The sequence below is a fragment of the Mercenaria mercenaria genome, chromosome 1 (genome assembly GCF_021730395.1).
Source record: "Mercenaria mercenaria strain notata chromosome 1, MADL_Memer_1, whole genome shotgun sequence".
In the NCBI taxonomy this organism is placed as follows: Eukaryota; Metazoa; Mollusca; class Bivalvia; order Venerida; family Veneridae; genus Mercenaria; species Mercenaria mercenaria.
Window position 1 is genome coordinate 15864658 of NC_069361.1, and position 22186 is coordinate 15886843.

The 22186-nt window shown below is 38.9% G+C and overlaps 1 protein-coding gene across 1 annotated transcript in view; it reads left to right on the plus strand.

The window, feature by feature from the left end:
• The first annotated feature begins 2634 nt into the window (after positions 1 to 2634).
• LOC123545775 (uncharacterized) overlaps positions 2635 to 22186 on the plus strand; it is a 53626-nt gene continuing 34074 nt past the window's right edge. The window contains exons 1-4 of the mRNA XM_045332083.2: positions 2635 to 2787; positions 2910 to 3019; positions 17959 to 18129; positions 18419 to 18573. Of these exons, the coding sequence (XP_045188018.2) occupies positions 2950 to 3019; positions 17959 to 18129; positions 18419 to 18573 (396 nt within the window). The 5' untranslated portion in view covers positions 2635 to 2787; positions 2910 to 2949. The remainder of the gene's footprint in view (positions 2788 to 2909; positions 3020 to 17958; positions 18130 to 18418; positions 18574 to 22186) is intronic.

Genomic DNA, 22186 nt, shown 5'->3' on the forward strand with positions numbered 1-22186 from the left:
GTGAGTGAGTAGCCTTAAATAAAATAAATTAACAATAAAACATGCAACGTAATAAAAATATGTAGTCAATGGCTGATTTTCATGTATGTATCCGTTGCAACAGCTCGCTGAACCCGTGTCAGATTGAACCTCATTGTTGCTCGCACTTATGCTAAATATGTGGTGTTTCAATGGGAGGCTCAATAGAGGGAAAATATCTTTAAAAGATAATTAAAACTGCTGTTTTTTAAATCATTTAGACAAGAGTATCATCATGCTTGGGAGAATCTCAGAGAACATAATCTTGCAGCAAACTCGCCTCTCAGAGGCTCTTTTGCTCCCCAAATTACGTTCCCTGAGATACCCTCGCGCAGGTAACACACATGTATGTATTAGACCACGACTACGTACATGTACTATATACTTCGGACAAATGTGGGGACTGTCTCAAGACAACAACGATTAACGTATCACCGATAAATTTTAACACCAAGTCTCATAGTCATGGCACAGAGTTTGACCACCCTAAGAATGTGAAGGAAGTTGGCTGGACAATTGACAATCGACATTCGCCGTTTTTAAAGAAAAAACCAATGTCGAGTTAGAATGTTCAGCCAGCTAGACATTCAGCTCGACATTCGTTTTATATAGCGTAAAACCATTCGTTTTATATAGGAAAAAATAATGTCGAGCTGAATATCGAGCTAGCTAAACATTCCATTCTCTATATAAAACTTTCCAGTACACTAATTTATATTTACACAAATTTATATTTCCATTTTCTCGTGCAGCTCGTGCTTTTTTCAACAAAATTTACGTACACTCCTTGTCAATAATAGGTTGTGCCTCATCATGTATTATAATACAAAGGGCAACCATCAGGGTCAAGTTGCGTCCACTATAATTTTACTTCTCTAACTTATACTTATTTACAGCGTGTATTCGTCCTAATTCAAAATGCCTCGATCTCATTTTTCTAATTATTGAGAGTAGCATTGTATGTATAATGGAGACTTATAAATGTGATTTTAAGTTCATATATTATAGAGCTCCATTCAGTTTCCAATTCATGAAGATTGAAATATCTACCAAACCAATTGTATATTTATACATTTACAAAAAACCTTCATCTTCAGACGACATGATTACGTTCTACTGCGTGTAATAGTAAACAGACTTAGGCACATGGGAATCAGGACGGCGATAGTAAGATGTTCAAAACTCGAAATTACGATGGTAAAAATTCGAAAGTACGACGGTGAAAAATCGAAAAGTACGATGGTGTTAAGTCGAAAGAACGATGATGAAAAGTCGAAAGTGCGATGGTGAATTGTCAAATTTTGAAAAAGTCGAAACAACGACACCATGATTTTGAGAATCGGAACAGTGAAACCACGATGGTGAAAAGTCGAAAGTACGTTGATTGAAGTACGGAATAATTTCGACTTTTCACTATCGCGACTTTTTACCGTCGTATTACGTGTGTTCATCATCGTTATTTCAACTTTTCAATATCGTAGTATCGTTGTTTCGAGTCAACATTATGTAGCAATGTCCCTAATTGGACACCGTAGCTTTATGATGGAATTGGTCTTGTTACACCAGAAGTCATTGCCTTGCGGAAACACAAAAAATAAAATCTTGGTTCGGAAAACGGATACCTAAACCATGTGACGAATGACAATGTCTAACAACCTATGGCAATTATTAAATAAAAGGAATGTCGTTATCATATCAAATTAACTTTTTAATAAAACCGTGAGCTCAAAGGGCAGGGCGAGAAGTGGGCTTTACGGTAACGAGATTAGAACTTTTGCCGTAAGTTACAAAGGCGCACCTAGTAGACAGGAAGTCGTTTCTCCGCAGTGAAGAAAAAACGTCTTCAAAATTCTACAAGAGAGATTCCAAACAGCTGAAAAAAGTAGGATATTATTCTTTTTTAAAGACAATTTTGAAAGAAATTAGAAAAGTGTGTCACGCTCCTTAAGTACACATCAACTGCGGAGTTCGTTTTAAGAGGTATGATGGTACTTAATCTAAACGAAACAGCACTATAAAGTTGGGCATTGTGCTCACTGCTACAAGTAGACACCGTCGTTTATATGACTGAAAAATTGTTGAATAGTGAAAATCTTCGTTATAAGATTTTTGTTTAATTTAAAATCTGACCACATCGCGATGCCTTATTTCATTTTAAATTTGTCAGTAATAACTATTCATTAAAATGACACTGTTTTAGATTCTCGATAAATCATCGGTCAATACCACAGAACTACAAAAACAAAAAAACTAACAAATAAGCACTGATGGTTTTTACAAACGGGCATAAAACGTATTCTTAGATGCCTGTGAATATCGATTGTTCATCATCTGCAAAATATTGTTTAGCCCAGGACGAACTTCCCTCGTTGTAGAGTGCGTTTTATTTGACCTGGCGGGGCGGATTTAACCTCTGGCTTATGCAAATAACGGAAATCTCAAAAAACGAGCAAAATAGGTAGAGCTACAGTGGTTACAATGTAAGGTAGGCGGCCAGTGAATATGAAATCAGGTTGCCGAATATACTACATATCCTGCACAATAATGCAGTGGACTGTCGCGAAACCACGCCCCGCCAGGTCGATTAAAATGGACTATAAAATTTGTCAAGTTGAATCATGTAAATCACGAGACTTTCGTGCAGCAAGGAAGGCGGGGATTTCATTTACGTATAAATAGAAGGACATTAAATTTAGGAGTTCATATGCTTCCTAGTCTATTCGGAGATCGGTCACTGTCGGTTGATTAGAAGGGTTTTATACTCGGAAGGTAAGAAATTTGTTTTGATTTGTCGAAAAATTCTCCCACGATATATTTCAGTAACAGGCAAATTAACATGTTCTCTTTTCTATACATCCGACTTTATAATTGTGTGCATATTTTATTTTCAGCACGAGAAAAGCCATTCATTTGAATTTTGGAGTTTACGGGATGGCGGGGAAGACGCTTTTACGAGTTTGTTTCTGGATAATTCTTGCCAGGTTTTGCCATACCACTTCAGGTATGTACAACATTCTATATCTTAGACTAGTTAGCTTAAGTATATTCTGCAAATTGAAATAAGAAATTCATGTAAAAAATCAGAATCCTCGAAACAGCTTTGGAAATGCAAAGGCACAAAAAAATAAACTATAAAAGTTGACCTGATATACACATGTATCTGTAGGTCAATTTGCAAGCATGAAAGCTACGCTGAACCCTCCGCGTTACTTTTTCAAGAAAATTTCGTGAAACATTCTAATGCACAAAACACGTGTACCGCCTCGGTAGCCTAGTGGTAGAACGTCCGCTTCGAGAGCGGGAGGTCGTGGGTTCGATCCCTGGCCGCGTCATACCAAAGACGTAAAAAATGGTACTAGTAGCTTCCTCGCTTGGCGCTCAGCATTAAGAGGATAGTGCTAGGACTGGTAAGCCCGGTATCAGTATAATGTGACTGGGTGGGGTATCATGTCACGTGTCTACGGCGTGATATTCCAGTGAAACAGCACTATAAAGTTGGGCATTGTGCTCACTGCTACAAGTAGACACCGTCGTTTATATGACTGAAAAAATTGTTGAAAAAGACGTTAAACCCGAACACACCCTCAGATTTCCTTTAATTTACTGAAATTTATATGTCTCCTTGTTCATGGTTAGGGGTATCCATTTAGTATAGTTTTTCACTGTCCGATCTCCTTAATCTGTTACCGATCCTTTACATTTAAAGAATAAACGCTTTACACACCTCTCTTGGACAGGAAAGCCGTTTCACTAAAAAATTTGTAAGCATCCGCTGGCAAAATATTAATGAAAGATCGGAACTTTTTCTAAAACAAAGTTCAGTTTGAATCATTTTCAAAAACTGGAAATATTGCACATTGTGTTGAATATATAAATAAAACAAAATTCCCAAAAATAAACCATTTTAGAACTATTCCGGGAACTAAACGTTTCAGCCGAACAACGCATTTCAAGATGACACAAAACTGATTTCTCTTTGTAAACAATGTCAAAGTTCACCTGAGGGACATTGCTGGAAAAAAATTAGAAGTGCTTACTTGTTTTAGTTTTACGTCCTGTAGAAAACAATCAACTTGCAACTTTAAATGCATATATGTTCTATAGTTATTCCAATATCAAAAATTGTCCAATCTTTTCCGTGAGAAATAAAACGAAGCAATTTTAACTATTTGTTTACACTTCAACCATGTGAAATTAAAGGCATGTACTATCAAGAGAATATTTCAAAGTCTACTCTATATTATAAACGACGACATGAAAAAAAGGATGCACTCGGCAAATAGCAAGACTATTATTTTCAGGTGTATACTGGACACTGATCCCAATGTTCGTAATTTTCAGATGAAGAACTCGTGATCCTTGGTTTCGTAGACAGTCATAGTACTGGACCGCTGCTTCCGCTGTTAACATCGCAGTAAAGTCAAGTCAGTGTCCATTCCTATGCCGGAATTGCAATACACATTTATTATCAGTTTTTAATCTATAAAAGTGTGAAAAAAATATCATTCTTTAACAAAGAGCCAAGATACAAAAAAAAAGTTACTTTTGAGATATTTCTGATTTTCGTGCGAAAGGTTCAACTGATTGCATTTTGTTTGTTTCGTAGTTACCTGCAGTTGTATACAAATTGTATTACCTCCTAACATATTTAGCTGTACATTTTTTTCTGCGATTTATTCTCACTGTATAAAACATCGATAAATCAAAATTGGTTAGTTTACGACGCATGAAACATCTAATAAGAATCACTATACACATCCGGCACAATAAGGTCTAACTTGTCCCGTACCGGTCCAGTATGCGAAAATACAGTGGCCCGGTGTTTCAAGATTGTCTAAAAAATATTTGCATATATCGTGATAAAGCAAATATTTCAATTGTTCATATGATTTGTAAATATACAATTATGTATTTTTTAATCCCCCGCCGTGGCGGAGGGATTATAGGAATGGTCTGCGTCCGTCCGTCCTTCCGTCCTTCCGTCCGTAACAAAATCGTGTCCGGTCCATATCTCCTAAACCCCTTGAAGGATTTTCATGAAACTTGGGTCAAATGATCACCTCATCAAGACGATGTGCAGAACCTATGAGTCAGCCTTGTCGGTTCAAGGTCAAGGTCACAACTCAAGGTCAAAGGTTTGAGCCTGTCATTTTGTGTCCGCTCTATATCTCATAAACCCTTTGAAGGAATTTTATCAAACTTGGGTCAATTGATCACCTCATCAAGACGATGTGCGGAACCCATGAGTCAGCCATGTCGGCTCAAGGTCAAGGTCACAACTGAAGGTCAAAGGTTTGAGCCTTCCATTTCGTGTTCGCTCTATATCTCCTAAAACCCTTGAAGGAATTTTATAAAACTTGGGTAAAATGATTACCTCATCAAAACGATGTGCAGAAATTATGAGTCAACCATGCCAGCTCAAGGTCAAGGTCACAACTAAGGGTCGAAGGTTTGAGCCTTCCATTTTGTGTCCACTCTGTATCTCCTAAACCCCTTGAAGGATTTTCATCAAACTTGGGTCAAATGATCACCTCATCAAGAACTCATGAGTCAGCCATGTCAACTCAAGGTCAAGGTCACAACTGAAGGTCAAAGGTTTCAGCTCTGTATCTCCTAAACCCCTTGAAGGATTATCATGAAACTTGGGTCAAATGATCACCTCACTTCATGAGTCAGCCATGTCAGTTCAAGGTCAAGGTCACAGCTGAAATCAAAGGTTTACCCTTTCACTATCCATAGCAGTGGCGGGGGATTTAGCTGTCTTTCAGACTGCCTTGTTTAATTAGGTCACGAGTCATCATACACCTGTCAAAATTTGTCATTAGTTTTCACGAGCTGTTAAAATTATTTTTGTCTCTCCAGTCTACATATGCATTGTTTTGTAAGTATCTTAGTAGGACATTGTAGTGTGTAACTTACTTTACATTCCACATTAATATTTGTGCTTGAAATTGCTTTGTTGACAAACCTCAATATTAAGATACAAGAATTGTTTCTCTCTGGTGGACGAAGAAAACTATTTGGTTGAATCATAACATAATGATTTTTAGAAAGAAATTAATATTCTTTGTAAATTCAGAACGTGATTCACCTTAAAAAAGTCAAATGCACACTTTTTGCGCAAATAGCGTCGAAAAAAAATCACGTTTTAGCCTAGCCCTAAATAGTTGTGTGAAGTTGCCGTATATATGACGAGGGAGTACATTCAATTCAAAAAGTAATTATTTTTCATTTAATATAACAGGCCCGTTAAAACCTATACAGTTATGTATACTTCGACTGCTTACTTTATGCAAAAATCATACCAAAATACTACAATATTTTCGAGCGGAATGACAAAATAGTGCGTAAAAACTGTCTCATAGATTAAAAAAATAAAACACTAAAGTTATCATTCCCCTATCCCCCTTTTCAAGCGCAGCTTTTGTTCATCAAAATTTCAGAAAGATCTGTTTGTATTTTAAAGCAGCATGCCTCCAGATTTGGCTAAAAAAAAAAATTCTTTCAAATTGAAGTTTTGGTCATATTATGAACATTAAAATATGAAGTTTTGTTTCTAAAATTTTTTAAAAATTCCAAATCAAAAAAAAAAGATGACCACGTCGGGAATCGAACCCCGGACCGCCGCGGCAATAAAGACATTTTGCCGTCATCGTAACCAATACCGCTGTAGCTGAAGTAGTGAATAATGACATTGAAATATAGATATTTATAATCGAGACAGTAGCGTGACAACGCTTTTCGATTTTCATCGTAAAAAGTAGTAAAAACAGCAAATTCTCATGTGTTTCCGTAACATAAAGTTTGTCAGTAATTAAGTTATATCAAATGCATAAGTGCAAAACCTTACTTATTTCATATCCGTACATATTAATTTCATGTCGTTTTGACGTTACATATTTTGACCAACTTAAAAGACTATATTAGCCAGGAATGATTGTTTTGGGGTTTTACGCCCATTTTCGTCGACATTTTATATCTTACAAGCCCTAAACGTGTTCAACAGTAACTTACAACTGTTCCATTGAAAAATATTAGTCACCGGACACCAGACCTATAATCGATCGATTGACGGGCGAACGGTGCAACCAGTGTCTTTTTTTTTTTTTTTTTTGGCGGGGGGGGGGGGGGGGGGGGGGGGAGGGGGTAATGTTTGATTGAGTGAAATAGACGAGACTATTTTCACAGGATCACTTGTATTTGAAGTTTCAAAACTGTAATTATTTTAAAATCTGAATTGCACATATTTGTTAACCAATCAATGAAAAGGCCATTAATCTATTCTATATGATGTAAAATGGTGACAAATGGCTTGTATTTTTGGAATTTAGACCCAATTTTTGACAAGGTGACTCTATTTTGGTCGATTTTAGGACCTTGTAAATGTTTTTTCTCACATTTTATCACTACAATTGTCCAGATGTAATTAAAATTAGCACTTTTCCGATTGAAAATGACAACCATCTTAAATATTAAATGGATCTTGAATCTAAATTTCATGAATAATGTAGGAATATTTGAGATATTTCTTGCACAGGGCTAAATTTCACGGTTTTTTTTTTTTTTTTTTTTTTTTTTTTTTTTTTAATGGGGGCGACCTGTAATAAATGGTTATTTCTCTAGATTTTCGATTTCTTTACAACATTATCAAAGAGAGACAACTTTTCCTGAATATTTTAAGTACAAATGGCATTCATTTTCAAAGGGAGACAACTTTTTCCGAATATTTAAGTATCCGTCGAGAAAAAGTTGTCTCCATTTGAAAATGAATGCCATTTGTAAAGAAATAAATAAACAATTGCTGAAAACTGTGTTCCACCTTGTTATGTGAAATTTCACCACTCGCACGCTATTGCAAATGCATCAAAACGAACATTTGTAACAGTTCTTTGAAAATTGTGAGTTTTTAAAGGCGTTTGACTGTCCGGAAGTGGGGCAACTTTAGGAAGTCCTTTTCCGGAATTCAATGTTTATATAAGTATACTGACATTGTTTCGTAAAGTAATATACATAATATGCTGTTCAATTTTCATGTTAAACAACTCTTTCCTTCTATGATTTGGTGTTTGATTTTTGTTTCTCAAAGCGTAATTCTAACCCATAATCAAAATTACATACAACTTGTATTGGCATAATATCTCGGTTCCTTTCGAAAACTAAACTAGCCAGACCCGAGAATGGATTCAAGAATTATGGCCCCTTAAAGGAAAAAACTTGCTATTTTTTGGCTTGTGAACACGATAGAGACCACATTTTGCAGCCAACTTTAATCAAACTTGCAAAACTTGTATTTGTATAATATATTGGTTTCTTTCGAAAACTGGCTATATCGCTTCATGGATTCTAGAGTTATGGCCCCTTAATCGAACTCGTCCAAGATTTTATTTTCGGGTAATATTCTGGTTGGTCCAAATTGTGATCTCTAGACTGTTAACAACCTTTTCCTTTGATTTGACCTGGTGACCTAGTTTTTAAGCCCAGATGACCTAATATCAAATTCATCCAAGATTCTACTTAGGGTAACATTCTGACCAAGTTTCATTAAGACTGGACCAAAAGTGTGACCTCTACAGTTAACAGTCAAATTGTTGACGACGGACGACATAACTAAAATAGAGCTGTTTACTGTGCGACGTTGTCAAGAAAGCGATCTACAAACGGTTAGTGGATTTATTGTTCAAATTTTCAAAGCTTATTTATTCAATGGGTTGAAATTCTATAAACAGGTTGAAATTGTGCGACACATCGTCTCATGATGGTCTCATGATGGTGAACATTATTGCAAAGTTATTTCAGAATCCCGTAATGCATAAAAAGTTATGGCACGGACACAAAAATCACACCCTGTTTCACTTTTAAGTGTCACTTTAAAAAGAAAAGGAAATGAATAAGACGGACATTAATTACATATTGCCGATCTTTGTGTGTAAATTTTGAAAGAGGTAGGTGTAATAGTATTGAAGTAATGGCACGACCAAATTTATGAGGACACATATACAAACAGACCGAACAGACAGACCGCATGGTGACTCCTATATGCCACCCTCCTTCAAACTTTGTTTACGGGTTATAATTATGAAGAAATACTACAGGAGCTTAGGATACGCCGATATTTTATACATAAGTCAGTCGCAAACAGGCATACACTCTTTTTCCGAAAGTCGCAAGCACTTGTACAGTACTAAAGCAAGCATGCATACAGTCAGGTAATCACACCGAATCTTTTTTCATTGACGGTTATAAACAAATTGGAGATTTTAGCAATGATTTTATTTTATTTTACCAAACTAGTATTGTTTCTTTATCCATGAAACAGTGGAACTGACATTTAGGTCGTTCTTCAAGCAAGAAAATATGTACTTTTGACGCCGACAATGTACAATTTATGGACAAAATCAGTGATCAATCGAGTTTTTTTGCTATAATTCTACCTGTAATCAGACTAACACATTATATAAAGAAAAAATCATGTTCAGCTTCAAATAAAATATAAATATACATACCTTTAAAGCAAATCAGTCACTTTAAAATGCTGTTTTTCAACTTTTAGCTGTCAGTTTATTGTTTTGTTCACTCGGGAGTACAGTCGTTTATAGGGTATGTATCACTTTGCATTCTGTTGAAATCGGCATGTTCCTATCACATGCTAGGTAAAAATGGCGGCGTAAGAATTTAGTGGTGTTCAGCCTTTAAGTTGATCGCTTTGAAATTAATGTATTGTTATGGTCGCAACTGTGACTGTGGCTTTTATAGATAATCCCGTCATTGCATGTCGGCTCTCCACAAATTACAGCCTAGGCCTTCATGGCGAAGAATGAAATGATAATGAATGTCTCCCGAACACCGTTACCCAAGTGTTACACCGATAAAATTTTATACTCGATGCTATTCCGAAAAAAATGTATACACAGGGGATTGCCGTGTTTGAGTTTCATGTATACGTGCGCCAAATGAACGCATGCTGTCTCATAGGAAAGAAAGAGGCAGTCCATAAGATAAATTTAGTAGCGTTTTTATTATCATAACGCCACTGTTTGGAACGTTGCGATGCTCAGCGATTTCAAAGGGTAGTAGCGGTTGTGGTTGTGATGGTGGTAGTGGTAGTAGTGGTTGTGGTGGTGGAAGTAGATGTGGTGGTTTTGGTAGTGGCAGTACTGGTGGTGGTGGTAGTAGTGGTGATGGTAGTGGTAGAGGTATTAGTAATAGTGGTGGTGGTGGAGTTAGAGGTGGTGGTGGTGGTAGACGTGGAGATGATAGTGGTAGTAGTGGTAGTGGCAGTAGTGGTATTAGTAGTAGTAGTAGTAGTAGTAGTGATGGTGGTTGTATTGGTAGTTCAGGTGGTAGTTGTGGTGGTGTTAGAGATGATGGTGGTGGTAGTGGTATTAGTGGTGGCAGCGGTAATAGGATTGGTGGTAGTAGTGGTGGTGATAGTGGTAGTAGTAGTGGTAGTTGTGGTGTTGGTAGTAGTAGTAGTGGCGGTGGTAGTGGTGGTGCTATTAGTAGTAGTGGTGGTGGAAGTGGTAGTGATCTTGGTGGTGGTAGCGGTAGTAGAGATGGTCGTAATGGTAGTGGTGGTGGTAGTGGTAGCAGTGGTGGTGGTAGAGGTAATAGTGGCGGTAGTGGTAGTACTGGTGGTGGTAGTGATGGAGGTAGTAGTAGTGGTGGTGGTAGCAACAGTGGTGGTGTTAGAGGTGGTGGTGGTGATAGTGGTAAAAGTGGTGGTGGTAGAGGTCGTGGTGATAGTGGTAGTAGTGGTAGTGTGGTGATATTTGTGGTGGTAGTGGTGGTATTGGTAGTGGTGGTAGTAGTAGTAGCAGTAGTAGTATTGGTGTTGTTGTTAGAGGTGATGGTGGTAGTGGTGGTGATAGTGGTAGTAGTGGTGATAGTGGTAGAGGTGGTGGTGGTATTTGTAGTGGTAGTAGTAGTAGTGGTGGTGGTAGAAGTAGTAGTGGAGGTGGTAGTGGTAGTGGTCTTGGTGGTGGTAGTGGTAGTGGTAGTAAAGATGGTGGTAGTGATGGTGGTAGCAGTGGTGGTGGTATTGGTAGTGGTGGCGGTTGTAGTAGTAGTGGTTGTTGTGGTGGCAGTGGTAGTAGAGGTGGTGATAGTAGTAGTAATGGTCGTGGTAGTAGTATTGGTGGTAGTGGCAGAGATGGTGTTAGTGGTAGTGGTGGTGGTGGTGGTAGTAATATTAGTGTTAGTGGTGGTGGTATTGTTAGTGAGAGTAAAAGTAGTTGTGGTTGTGGTAGTGGTAGTTCCAACTAATCTGGACAGCAGATGACATAGATCGGGTGGCGATTTCGTACAGCAATCAAGTATCGTTTTTCGATCATTTTCCAATCAAGGCAATTTCTAAACAATCAAGAGTCGATTGCCACATTATCTTTTCACGATTTTTTCACGAACCCTTGCCAACCGACTGCTACTCGATTTTTTCACATATCAAAAATATCGGATAAAAAGTCCGAGCATTGCCAATCAAAATAGCGACCATTTCCCAATTTCTTGTCATTGTTAACTCGACCGCCAACTGACGGCCGGACGAACGCAGCCGATAACTTTCCGTACCCCTCGATCGGTAATTGATCAAATATTTATACAAATTAGACATAAGAATCACACCCGAGTGGGATAGTCCAGTTCCCGAACAATGGTTTCGGAACAATCGGATCGATTTGGTCGGCAGTGTGAATCTAGCATTAGCAGAATTTAGATGTGTCAATAAAATTTTATTGTTTTGATTTTTTTTTCAACAAATTGATGAAAATGTGATGTATTCGTTGAAAAAAAAACGTTTTTCTTTGTCCATTTCTTACGGAAGAGCATTAGTGCCAGGTGTATGTTATTTATTAAGTTGAAATTTCGAGTTACTAACTCGAAACTTCGAGTTACTGACTAGAATAGTTTACGTGGATGAATAGGTTCTGGCCAAGATTAGGTACCTGGTGTATCCATTGGGTAGCCCTACAGGGTTTGCTCATAGAAAATATCACTATTTAAACCATGTTTATTTATTGATTGATTTTGCTGGGTTTAACGTCGCACCGACAGAATTATAGGTCATATGGCGACTTCCCAGCTTTTATGTTGGAGGAAGACCTCAGATGCCTAAACCATTTTTAAGTTTGGAAGGTTTTCGACCTAGTTTGAGCCCATATGTCAATGAAATATAGACATACCCTAAATGAAAGTGTAGTTATGAGTCTGACCAATTATCCTGGATAGGCCTACAGTTTGAAATCTAGAGTATCTCTAGAGGCTATGGTAGGTCATACATTGATGTATGGTAGTATAGGTTCAAGTCCCAACGTGTTCGGTACAATGTGTGGATGTGTAGATAAATGATTCCACTTCGAAGAGTCAAAAGTCGTCCATTACATTTTTGGCCTTTGACAGACAGACTGGCGTTCAAATTTCGAGTTACGTAAGTCGAAAATTCGGGTTAATAAATAAACGCACCTGGCACTTATGCTCTTCTGTAATTTCTGCATGTGAGACATTAATTTTGGTGTCTATGAAACCTAAGTCCAACTTAAACATCACATAATTTTTATTATGTATCATATACGTTTCATGCGCGTGCTATTGTCAGTCGAATATATTCGATCGATTTTTTTACTCGTGTAATATATACGCTCTGTGAATATACGGTTCAGCAGACGCGACCAACAAAAAAAAAATAAAAAAAAATAGCATTACTTATTTAGTTAGGTTATTGTAGTCAGACTGTGAGAATTAAGATTGCATTTTTATGCTCCCAAATAGGAAGCATTAGGCATCGGTTCGTCCGTCCGTCCCGAATTTTTGTCCGGGATATTTCCCAGCAACTACTGCTTGGAATTAAGCGAAACTTCATAGGAAGCTTCACTTTTAAGAGGAGATGCGCATATTGTCTTCGTGTTCTGTTTTGATGATTTTTCGGTTATTATCCTTTGCTTCTTCAACAGTAGTATACTACAGTACAGTTCTTGTCCGGAGTATTTCTCAGGAACTAAATGTTGGAATTTAGCCATACTTCATAGGAAGCTCCAATGTCAAAAGGAGATGCGTATATCTTCTTCGTGTTCCGGTCGGATGATTTTTCATTGAGTTATTGCCCTTTGATTATTCAACAGTAGTATGCTACAGTACAATTCTTATCCGGAGTATTTCTCAGCAACCACTGGTTGGAATGTAATAAAACTTCATAGGAAGGTTCACTATCAAGAGGAGATGCACATATTATCTTCAAGTTCTGGTTGGATGATTTTTTTTCACAAAGTTATTGCACTTTGATTATTTAACAATAGTATATTATAGTACAATTCTTGTCTGTAGTATTTCTCAGGAACCACTTGTTTGAATTTACCCATACTTCATAGGAAGTTTTACTATCAAGAGACGTGCATATTATCTTCGTGTTTCGATCAGATGATTTTTCATCGAGTTATTGCCTTTTGATTGTTCAACAGTAGTATACTGTAGTACAATTCATGTCAGGAGTATTTCTCAGCAACCGCTGGCTGGAATTTAGCCGTACTTCATAGGAAGCTTTACTAACAAGAGATGCGCATATTATCTTCATGTTTCTGTTGAATGATTTTCACTGATTTATTGCCCTTTGATTTTTCAACATTAGTAAACTAATATTTCTCAGCAACCACTGCCTGGAATTCGGCGAAATTCAAAGGACGCTTCACTCTCAAGAGGAAGTGCGCATATTTTCTTCAGTTTTCAATGAAATATTGCCCTTTAAAGTATATGTATTTCTTGACTTCAATAGCTGATAGTTTTATATAATGGATTCAAATACTGATACATAAGTTATATTCCTATCAAACTTCACAAAAAATGGTTTTATTTCATATTTGTTTTCTTGAAATTCGAACAGTTTGTAACCAAGGGTCATATTTTTGAAAAATTTAAAATGTGTATTTTTAGTTAAAATAAGCATTGGCATTTAAGGTATGTCTACTATGAAATATTTTAATACAATAAATAAACTTGTACCATGTAGATTATCAGTTTTATTGACATTTTTAAGAATAAATGAAAAGGAAAAAATAAAAGTGGAACAAAACTTCTGGACCCATAACTGTACTTCAGTTATTTCCACCCGAGTGCCCATGATAACTGATGCATTGATCATAGCCTATTGTTTGTTTTTTATACATCTATTGCTATACTGTGTTTACACATGTACAATACTGACCGGGCATTATGTGGAGGATTATTATTGAGTACATGCAGCGGTGGAGCTGGCATACTTTGGCATAGTTGGCCTTTTTCACTTGAAGCGGAGGGGTGCAGGAGACTGCCTATTCCACTGTGGGTTCAGGGATGCCTTACTTTTACCATTTTATATCAGTAGAACAGAACTTCACTAGCTAGTATCAACATTTATGTAGATCTATATTCTTGGGGTGTCTGTGTTAGTTCTTTGAAGTCCTAACTAGTATTTCAGTTGGCCTCGAAATAAGTTTCAGACGTGTGAGAGAATTGATGTTAATTCTGGGGGTGCCAGTGTTAGTTCTGGGCGGGTCAGTATTAGTTCTATGGGTGTCAGTGCTGGATCGAATAAAAGCAAATGTTTTCTTAAGGAGATGGTGTCTGGTGTAGTTCTGTTAGGGTATAGGATGCTGGATCGAATAAAAGCAAATGTTGTTCTTAAAATGCATTCTAGGTTCGCTTCAATTGTGTCCTACAAAAGGTAAAAAATTTGCACCAAAGTGGCACTATTCCCACAGAAGTTCGTCTGTATCTCTTTGTCATGTTTATGTTGAAGACACATATATATATGTAATATGTCTAATATAAGCCACTTGCTTGGTTCCTGACTTACGACAGACGCAGTTGTATCAATCCTGATGACACTCAATCGACGGACTTACGACTCGCAAGAGGTAACAGATCTGATTGAAAAAATCATAAGATATACTAAAAAGGATAAGTCTGCTTTCTAGCTTGACTTTCTATGTCCGCTATTTATTTAGTTTAGTGTTTTCTACGCTTGAAATATTTACAAATATGAAAAAGCTGTAGATATGTAAGGTTTAGGAAACACATGCAATAAGTGTCAAATATTTATGTAAAATTCATTTGCCTACACCCTGTACTTATTTTTTTTTTCATATCTAAACATCCCCCCCACCGTGACTAAGTACCATTTTTGCAGCATACGTATATAATAATTATTTACAAAGGCATGTGAACTATTTTGTTGCGTCACTGGGGGGAAACGTAAAAATGATTTATGTTCATATTTTAATAGAAAAGAGAATGAGAAATGTCTACAGTCTTCTTTTTTGTTCATAAACTTGTAAAATGAAGTCGCATTTATCAAGAAATGGTCTTCAACTATCATTACTATGCAATTTTAGAAGTCTAGCCCTATGTCACTTTTTTCTTAATTGGATAGGCAATCTGAATAGTAAAATGTTCGAGGTCCTTACGCTTTTGTTCTTGTAATATGCAAATTTTGGGGAGCATCCATTGGTTTTACCGATATTTCATGTTTGTTAAGGATGTAGGATCGTTTTTTGTGCCCCCCCCCCCCCCCCCCCGCAACCCCATGAGTGGTGGGGGTATATAGATTTGCTCTTGTACGTCAGTCCGTCCGTCCGAGAATGTTATGTCGCGCCTAGCTCCAAAAGTGTTTGATGTAGAGTCACAAAACTTTACAGGAATGTTGGTCAGCATGTGCAGTAGTGCACCTGGGGTTTTGCGTCCGGATTCATTCAGTCGTGTAGGAGTTATGGCCCCTGACTTAGTAAAAAAATTGGTCATTTTAATGTTGTGTCGTGCGTAGCTCCAAAAGTATTTGACCTAGAGTCACCAAAGTTTACAGGAATGTTGGTCAGCATGTGCAGTAGTGCACCTGGGGTTTCGCGTCCGGATTCATTCAGTCGTGTAGGAGTTATGGCCCCTGACTTAGTAAAAAAATTGGTCATTTTAATGTTGTGTCGTGCGTAGCTCCAAAAGTATTTGACCTAGAGTCACCAAAGTTTACAGGAATGTTGGTCAGCATGTGCAGTTGTGCAACTAGGGTTTCGCATCCGGATTCATTCAATCGTGTAAGAGTTATGGCCCCTGACTCAGTTAAAAATTGGTCATTTTAATGTTGTGTCGCACGTAGCTCCAAAATCATTTGACCTAGAGTCACCAAAGTTTACAGGAATGTTGGTCAGCATGTGCAGTTGTGCACCTTGGGTTTCGCGTCCGGATTCATTCAATCGTGTAGGAGTTATGGCCCCTGACGTAGTTTAAAATCGGTCATTTTAATGTTTTGTCGCGCGTAGCTCCAAAAGTATTTGACCTAGAGTCACCAAAGTTTACAGGAATGTTGGTCAGCATGTGCAGTTGTGCACCTGGGGTTTCGCGTCCGGATTCATTCAGTATTGTAGGAGTTATTGCCCCTGACATAGGAAAAAATTGTCATTTTAATGTTTTGTCGCGCGTAGCTCCGAATATATTTTGCCTACAGTCATTATTTCACTACACGAGACCAGACTTCTTGTCCAGACTTACTCCGAAAAAAAAAGTTTGTGAAACATGTATGTTTAAATGTACTTGACCTAGAATCATAAAACATTAGAGGATTTCTTTATAGCCTATGAAGTGTTCTCTTTAGGATTTTACTCAGCTAGGCCAGAGTTATGGCCAACTAAGTGAAAAATACACATAAGGCTCTTAAAAGTTTGTGTTGCAAAACATCTTAAAAATTGTTTAACCTGAGTCATTAAACCATGTTACAGTGACAGGAGTGGGGGGCACCTGTGTTCTATGGACACACATCTAGTTTTTTCTACCGTAAAGATTTTTTTCATACTCTGTGAGCTTGAAGAACATTCATTTTTAAGACAAACAAGAGAACAAAAAGCACAGGTCACCGAACTCGTTTTAATTTCATAAGACATTTTCTTCACCCACTGTTTAAGCATTTCTGAAATTTTGTAAAATTAAAAACAATGGTGGTACTTTATAAAACTTATAATATTCTACTCAATGTTATAGGGATTTCAGGTCTTATAGATTACTATGCGAGGTGATATCAGTATTTTATAAGTGAAAATGTCACTAACAAATCTTTCATTTTTACATGTTGACATAATAACCCCCACTGGCTGGCCATGTTAAGCCTACAATTTTGACAGAAGATCATTTGATTTTATATTTGGTATCGTGGCAACTATCGAAATACAAATATTAAAATTTAGCTTTGTTACACCTACATAAAAAAATAACATTACTAGTATGAAAACAATTCCCTCCTTGCAACAACACTTGCTACTGACTCCAAAATATGCTTATTGTTCTTTATTTTACCACTCTACAACAACTCCCTCCGAACAACAACCATATTTCCCGTCTCCCAAAGAGTGTTGTTGTAGATAGGGGGCACTGTAATCAAAAAGCAGAGGTTGCGCATTTGTTAGCCAGTCATAAACCGCGACATTGTCATCGATGATCGAAAGTCTGTTTCATAACGTCATGTCGGGTTTTGAGTCCCAGAAAATATGAAGACCGAAAAGTCAAATTGCATTAAATTTGCATCTGAATTTCATACATTCTGATTAAAACATGATTCAAAATTGACATAACCGATCTTGCAAGGAATTGAGTTTCAAGCCAGCTTGACGTACATGTGTTTAAAATTTATCACTGCATTTGAAGCCAAAATGAATACCGATATTCAAATTTTCAAAAGGCTGAATATTTTGGTGGTATTAAAACAACTGAATTTCAAATTTGCACTTAATATCGACCCAGTTCGAAAATCAAATTTTGAAAAGCTGAATTTAGATGCAATTTTGAACTTCATACGTGCTCGAAGATCGAAAATAGAAACATCGAAATTTAAATTTTCAACAAATAAACTCTCGCATCGTATTAACTATCAATGCATCCGTTTCTTAAAAATAAAGGTCAAATCAGGATTATTCTCAGTCTATTACTTTCCTACAGGTACGTGCATAACACCAGAGGATATTGCTCACGGTAACATGTCTTATTCTGGAATCGATGAAGGAGATACGGTAACTTACACGTGCAACGTTGGTTACATCATCACAAGTACTTCCGCCACCCGTACATGTATCAACGGCCAGTGGTCTGGAAGCCAGCCTACTTGCGCAGGTAAACATCTCTCTATAGACAATTAGCACTTTAATTCTAACGAAATGATCTTTACATCACTTCAAAAATATGAATATCCGTCAAGTGCGAGTTGGGCGTATGAAAAGAGCTCTTTACCGCTAGACAAAGTCGACTTCGCCAATGCATGTCTCAAGCACAATATTTTCGCAGAAACTATTCACTGACTTTTTCTCTGTTCGCCTTTATTCTAAAACATTCCATTTAGAAACAGCACAAACATGTATCGTGATAGAAAATGTTCAGTTATGTATTTAACTATTCTTTGCAGGGATTGTTTGCAATCCAAACAGCATCAATGTATACAATCTTCCACTGGATCATTACTACAATGCAATACAGAATGTAACAAGAGGTGGACTTTTTGTAAAGTGTAATGTTTCAGACATCAATTCTACCACAGTGACAATCACTGGTTGCCTTAAAGTGAGTAAAATACATTTATTTCCTAAATCGCTACGCTCAAACGTAAATGAATTATTTCTCCTTTAATCAGAATAAATCAGGGAAGTCAGGAGAACAAATACAAATGTAGATAAACTCACATTTAGGATTTGTTATCTGCATTGTCATGTATCTACATTGTTAACACATTTTCTACCTTTAACACCAACACATCGTGCATGTACTTTAATTCTATGTTTTAAAACTAAACGAAAAACTGCACATATTTTACTATAAAATGTATAATATAAAGCAAATACTGCAAAACCATCTTTAAAATTATATCCTGTTCAACTCAACTTCAATCATATAAAATATCAATTTTCTTTTATTCCTACACGGAAAACATACATAATATATTATTATATATTTATACATTATATAAAAAATATTTCCCCAGTCAGAGTGCTGCGAGGCGTCAACTCAACCCTACTCAGTTGTGGGAGGGGAGAAGTAGAGATACCAAGTCTCAAGACCAGCTACCATCTTCTAGTGGCCTGACACCCCGCTCCACACAATTTATTGCCGAAAGTTATTATCCTCAGTGAAAATAATGTCCAGTTCAATTGCTAGCCAAAATCTGTACATCCATCATGTATGTCTTCCAAACATATTAAACTTATGGTCCGAGAGCTCACGGAATTTTATTGCAACAATTGAGGCCAAAAGAAGTTTATACTTTTTTGGAAATATATTTCATATCCTCCATGGAAACCCATTTCTTAAGTGTCAAAGGTATATAATAAATTTAAAAGCATTTTTTCCATTTAAAAGATCAGGTTAGGAATGAGATACTACGAGTGTGTACAGCGCAACATTTTTCGCAATGAACTTCGTTACAATTTATCAATTTGTATTTCTTCTTTCGAAAAAGTATACATTTAATAACTTGAAAAGGAATAAGGATATTTCTTTTTAATATCAAAAAGCTTTCCAACATGTTTGATTCTGCATTTTCAACCAGTGTAAACAGTACTTTTAATCGTATTGTACTGTCCAAACTGAAAGATGGACAAGGTCATTAACCAGGTTTTCGTAGAAAACTGGTTATTAGATTGATCGACGTGAAGTTGGCACTACAGCAGTAGCAGCAGTAGTAGCAGTTAACTGCTACTACTGCCAGCAGTTACAGCAGGGTCGAGGTGTGAGGCTGGGCTGAGTCGGGGGTGGCCTAAAATCGTTCTAGCAGTTAAAAGGAGGTCCCTAGGGGACCTTTATCTAGGATTGAGACCGTATGGCCGTTGTAGAGGGTGGCGGTCTATGGGGGGCCAGCATAGTGGCTATTCCGAGAAAACTCTTGTTTACTCGTGAACGGGTCTCAAAGTTGGTTTCAGGCCATTTTCGGAATTTTTCATTTTTTCCAGTTTGGGCGTACCCAGCTCCGCCTCAGACCTTTATTAGCGGATCGGACCGGGTGGCCGTTGTAGAGAGGGTTGTCCCCCACCAGGCACGGGTGGCCGCCATTCCGGGAAAACTCTAGTTTGGGAGGAACCTGGGGTCGAGGTGTGAGGCGGGGGTGGGTCGGGGCTGGCCTAAAATCGTTCTAGCAGTTAATAGGAGGTCCCTAGGGGACCTTTATCTAGGGTTGAGACCGGGTGGCCGTTGTAGAGGGTGGCGGTCTATGGAGGGCCAGAATAGTGGCTATTCCGAGAAAACTTTTGTTTACTCGTGAGCGGGTCTCAAAGTTGATTTCAGGCCATTTTCGGAATTTCTCATTTTTTCCAGTTTGGGCGTACCCAGCTCCGCAACAAACCTTTATTAGCGGATCGGACCGGGTGACCGTTGTAGAGAGGGTTGTCCCCCACCAGGCAGGGCGGCCACCATTCCGGGAAAACTCTTGTTTGGAAGGAACCCGGGTCAAGGTGTGAGGTGCGGGTGGTTCGGGGGTGCCCTAAAATCGTTCCAGCAGTTAATAGGAGGTCCCTAGGGGACCTTTATCTAGAGTTGAGACCGGGTGGCCGTGGTAGAGGGTGGCGGTCTAAAGGGGGCCAGCATAGTGGCTATTCCGGGAAAATTCTTGTTTACTCGTGAGCGGGTCTCAAAGTTGGTTTCAGGCCATTTTCGGAATTTGTCATTTTTTCCAGTTTGGGCGTCCCCAGCTCCGCCCCAGACCTTTATTAGCGGATCGGACCGGGTGGCCGTTGTAGAGAGGGTAGTCCCCCACAGGCACGGGTGGCCGCCATTCCGGGAAAACTCTTGTTTGGAAGGAACCCGGGTCGAGGTGTGAGGCGGGGGTGGGTCGGGGGTGGCCTAAAATCGTTCCAGCAGTTAATAGGAGGTCCCTATGGGACCTTTATCTAGGGTTGAGACCGGGTGGCCGTTGTAGAAGGTGGCGGTCTATGGGGGACCATCATAGTGGCTATTCCGAGAAAACTCTTGTTTACTCGTGAGCGGGTCTCAAATTTGGTTTCAGGCCATTTTCGGAATTTGTCATTTTTTCCAGTTTGGGCGTCCCCAGCTCCGCCTCAGACCTTTATTAGCGGATCGGACCGAGTGGCCATTGTAGAGAGGGTTGTCCCCGACCAGACACGGGTGGCCGCCATTCCGGGAAAACTCTTGTTTGGGAGGAACACGGGTCGAGGTGTGAGGCGGGGGTGGGTCGGGGGTGGCCTAAAATCGTTCCAGCAGTTAATAGGAGGTCCTTATGGGACTTTTATCTAGGGTTGAGACCGGGTGGTCGTTGTAGAGGGTGGCGGTCTATGTGGGGCCAGCATAATGGCTATTCCGAGAAAACTCTTGTTTTTTCGTGAGCGGGTCTCAAAGTTGGTTTCAGGCCATTTTCGGAATTTGTCATTTTTTCCAGTTTGGGCGTCCCCAGCTCCGCCCCAGACCTTTATTAGCGAATTGGACAGGGTGGCCGTTGTAGAGAGGGTAGTCCCCCACCAGGCACGGGTGGCCGCCATTCCGGGAAAACTCTTGTTTGGGAGGAACCCGGGTCGAGGAGTGAGGCGGGGGTGGGTTGGGGATGGCCTAAAATCGTTCCAGCAGTTAATAGGAGGTCCCTAGGGGACCTTTATCTAGGGTTGAGACCGGGTGGTCGTTGTAGAGGGTGGCGGTCTCTTGGGGGCCAGCATAGTGGCTATTCCGAGAAAACTCTTGTTTACTCGTGAACGGGTCTCAAAGTTGGTTTTCGGAATTTTTCATTTTTTCCAGTTTGGGCGTCCCCAGATCCGCCCCAGACCTTTATTAGCGGATCGGACCGGGTGGCCGTTGTAGAGAGGGTTGTCCCCCACCAGGCAGGGCGGCCACCATTCCGGGAAAACTCTTGTTTGGAAGGAACCCGGGTCAAGGTGTGAGGTGCGGATGGTTCGGGGGTGGCCTAAAATCGTTCCAGCAGTTAATAGGAGGTCCCTAGGGGACCTTTATCTAGGGTTGAGACCGGGTGGCCGTTGTAGAGGGTGGCGGTCTATGGGGGGCCAGCATAGTGGCTATTCCGAGAAAACTCTTGTTTACTCGTGAGCGGGTCTCAAATTTGGTTTCAGGCCATTTTCGGAATTTGTCATTTTTTCCAGTTTGGGCGTCCCCAGATCCGCCCCAGACCTTTATTAGCGGATCGGACCGAGTGGCCGTTGTAGAGAGGGTTGCCCCCCACCAG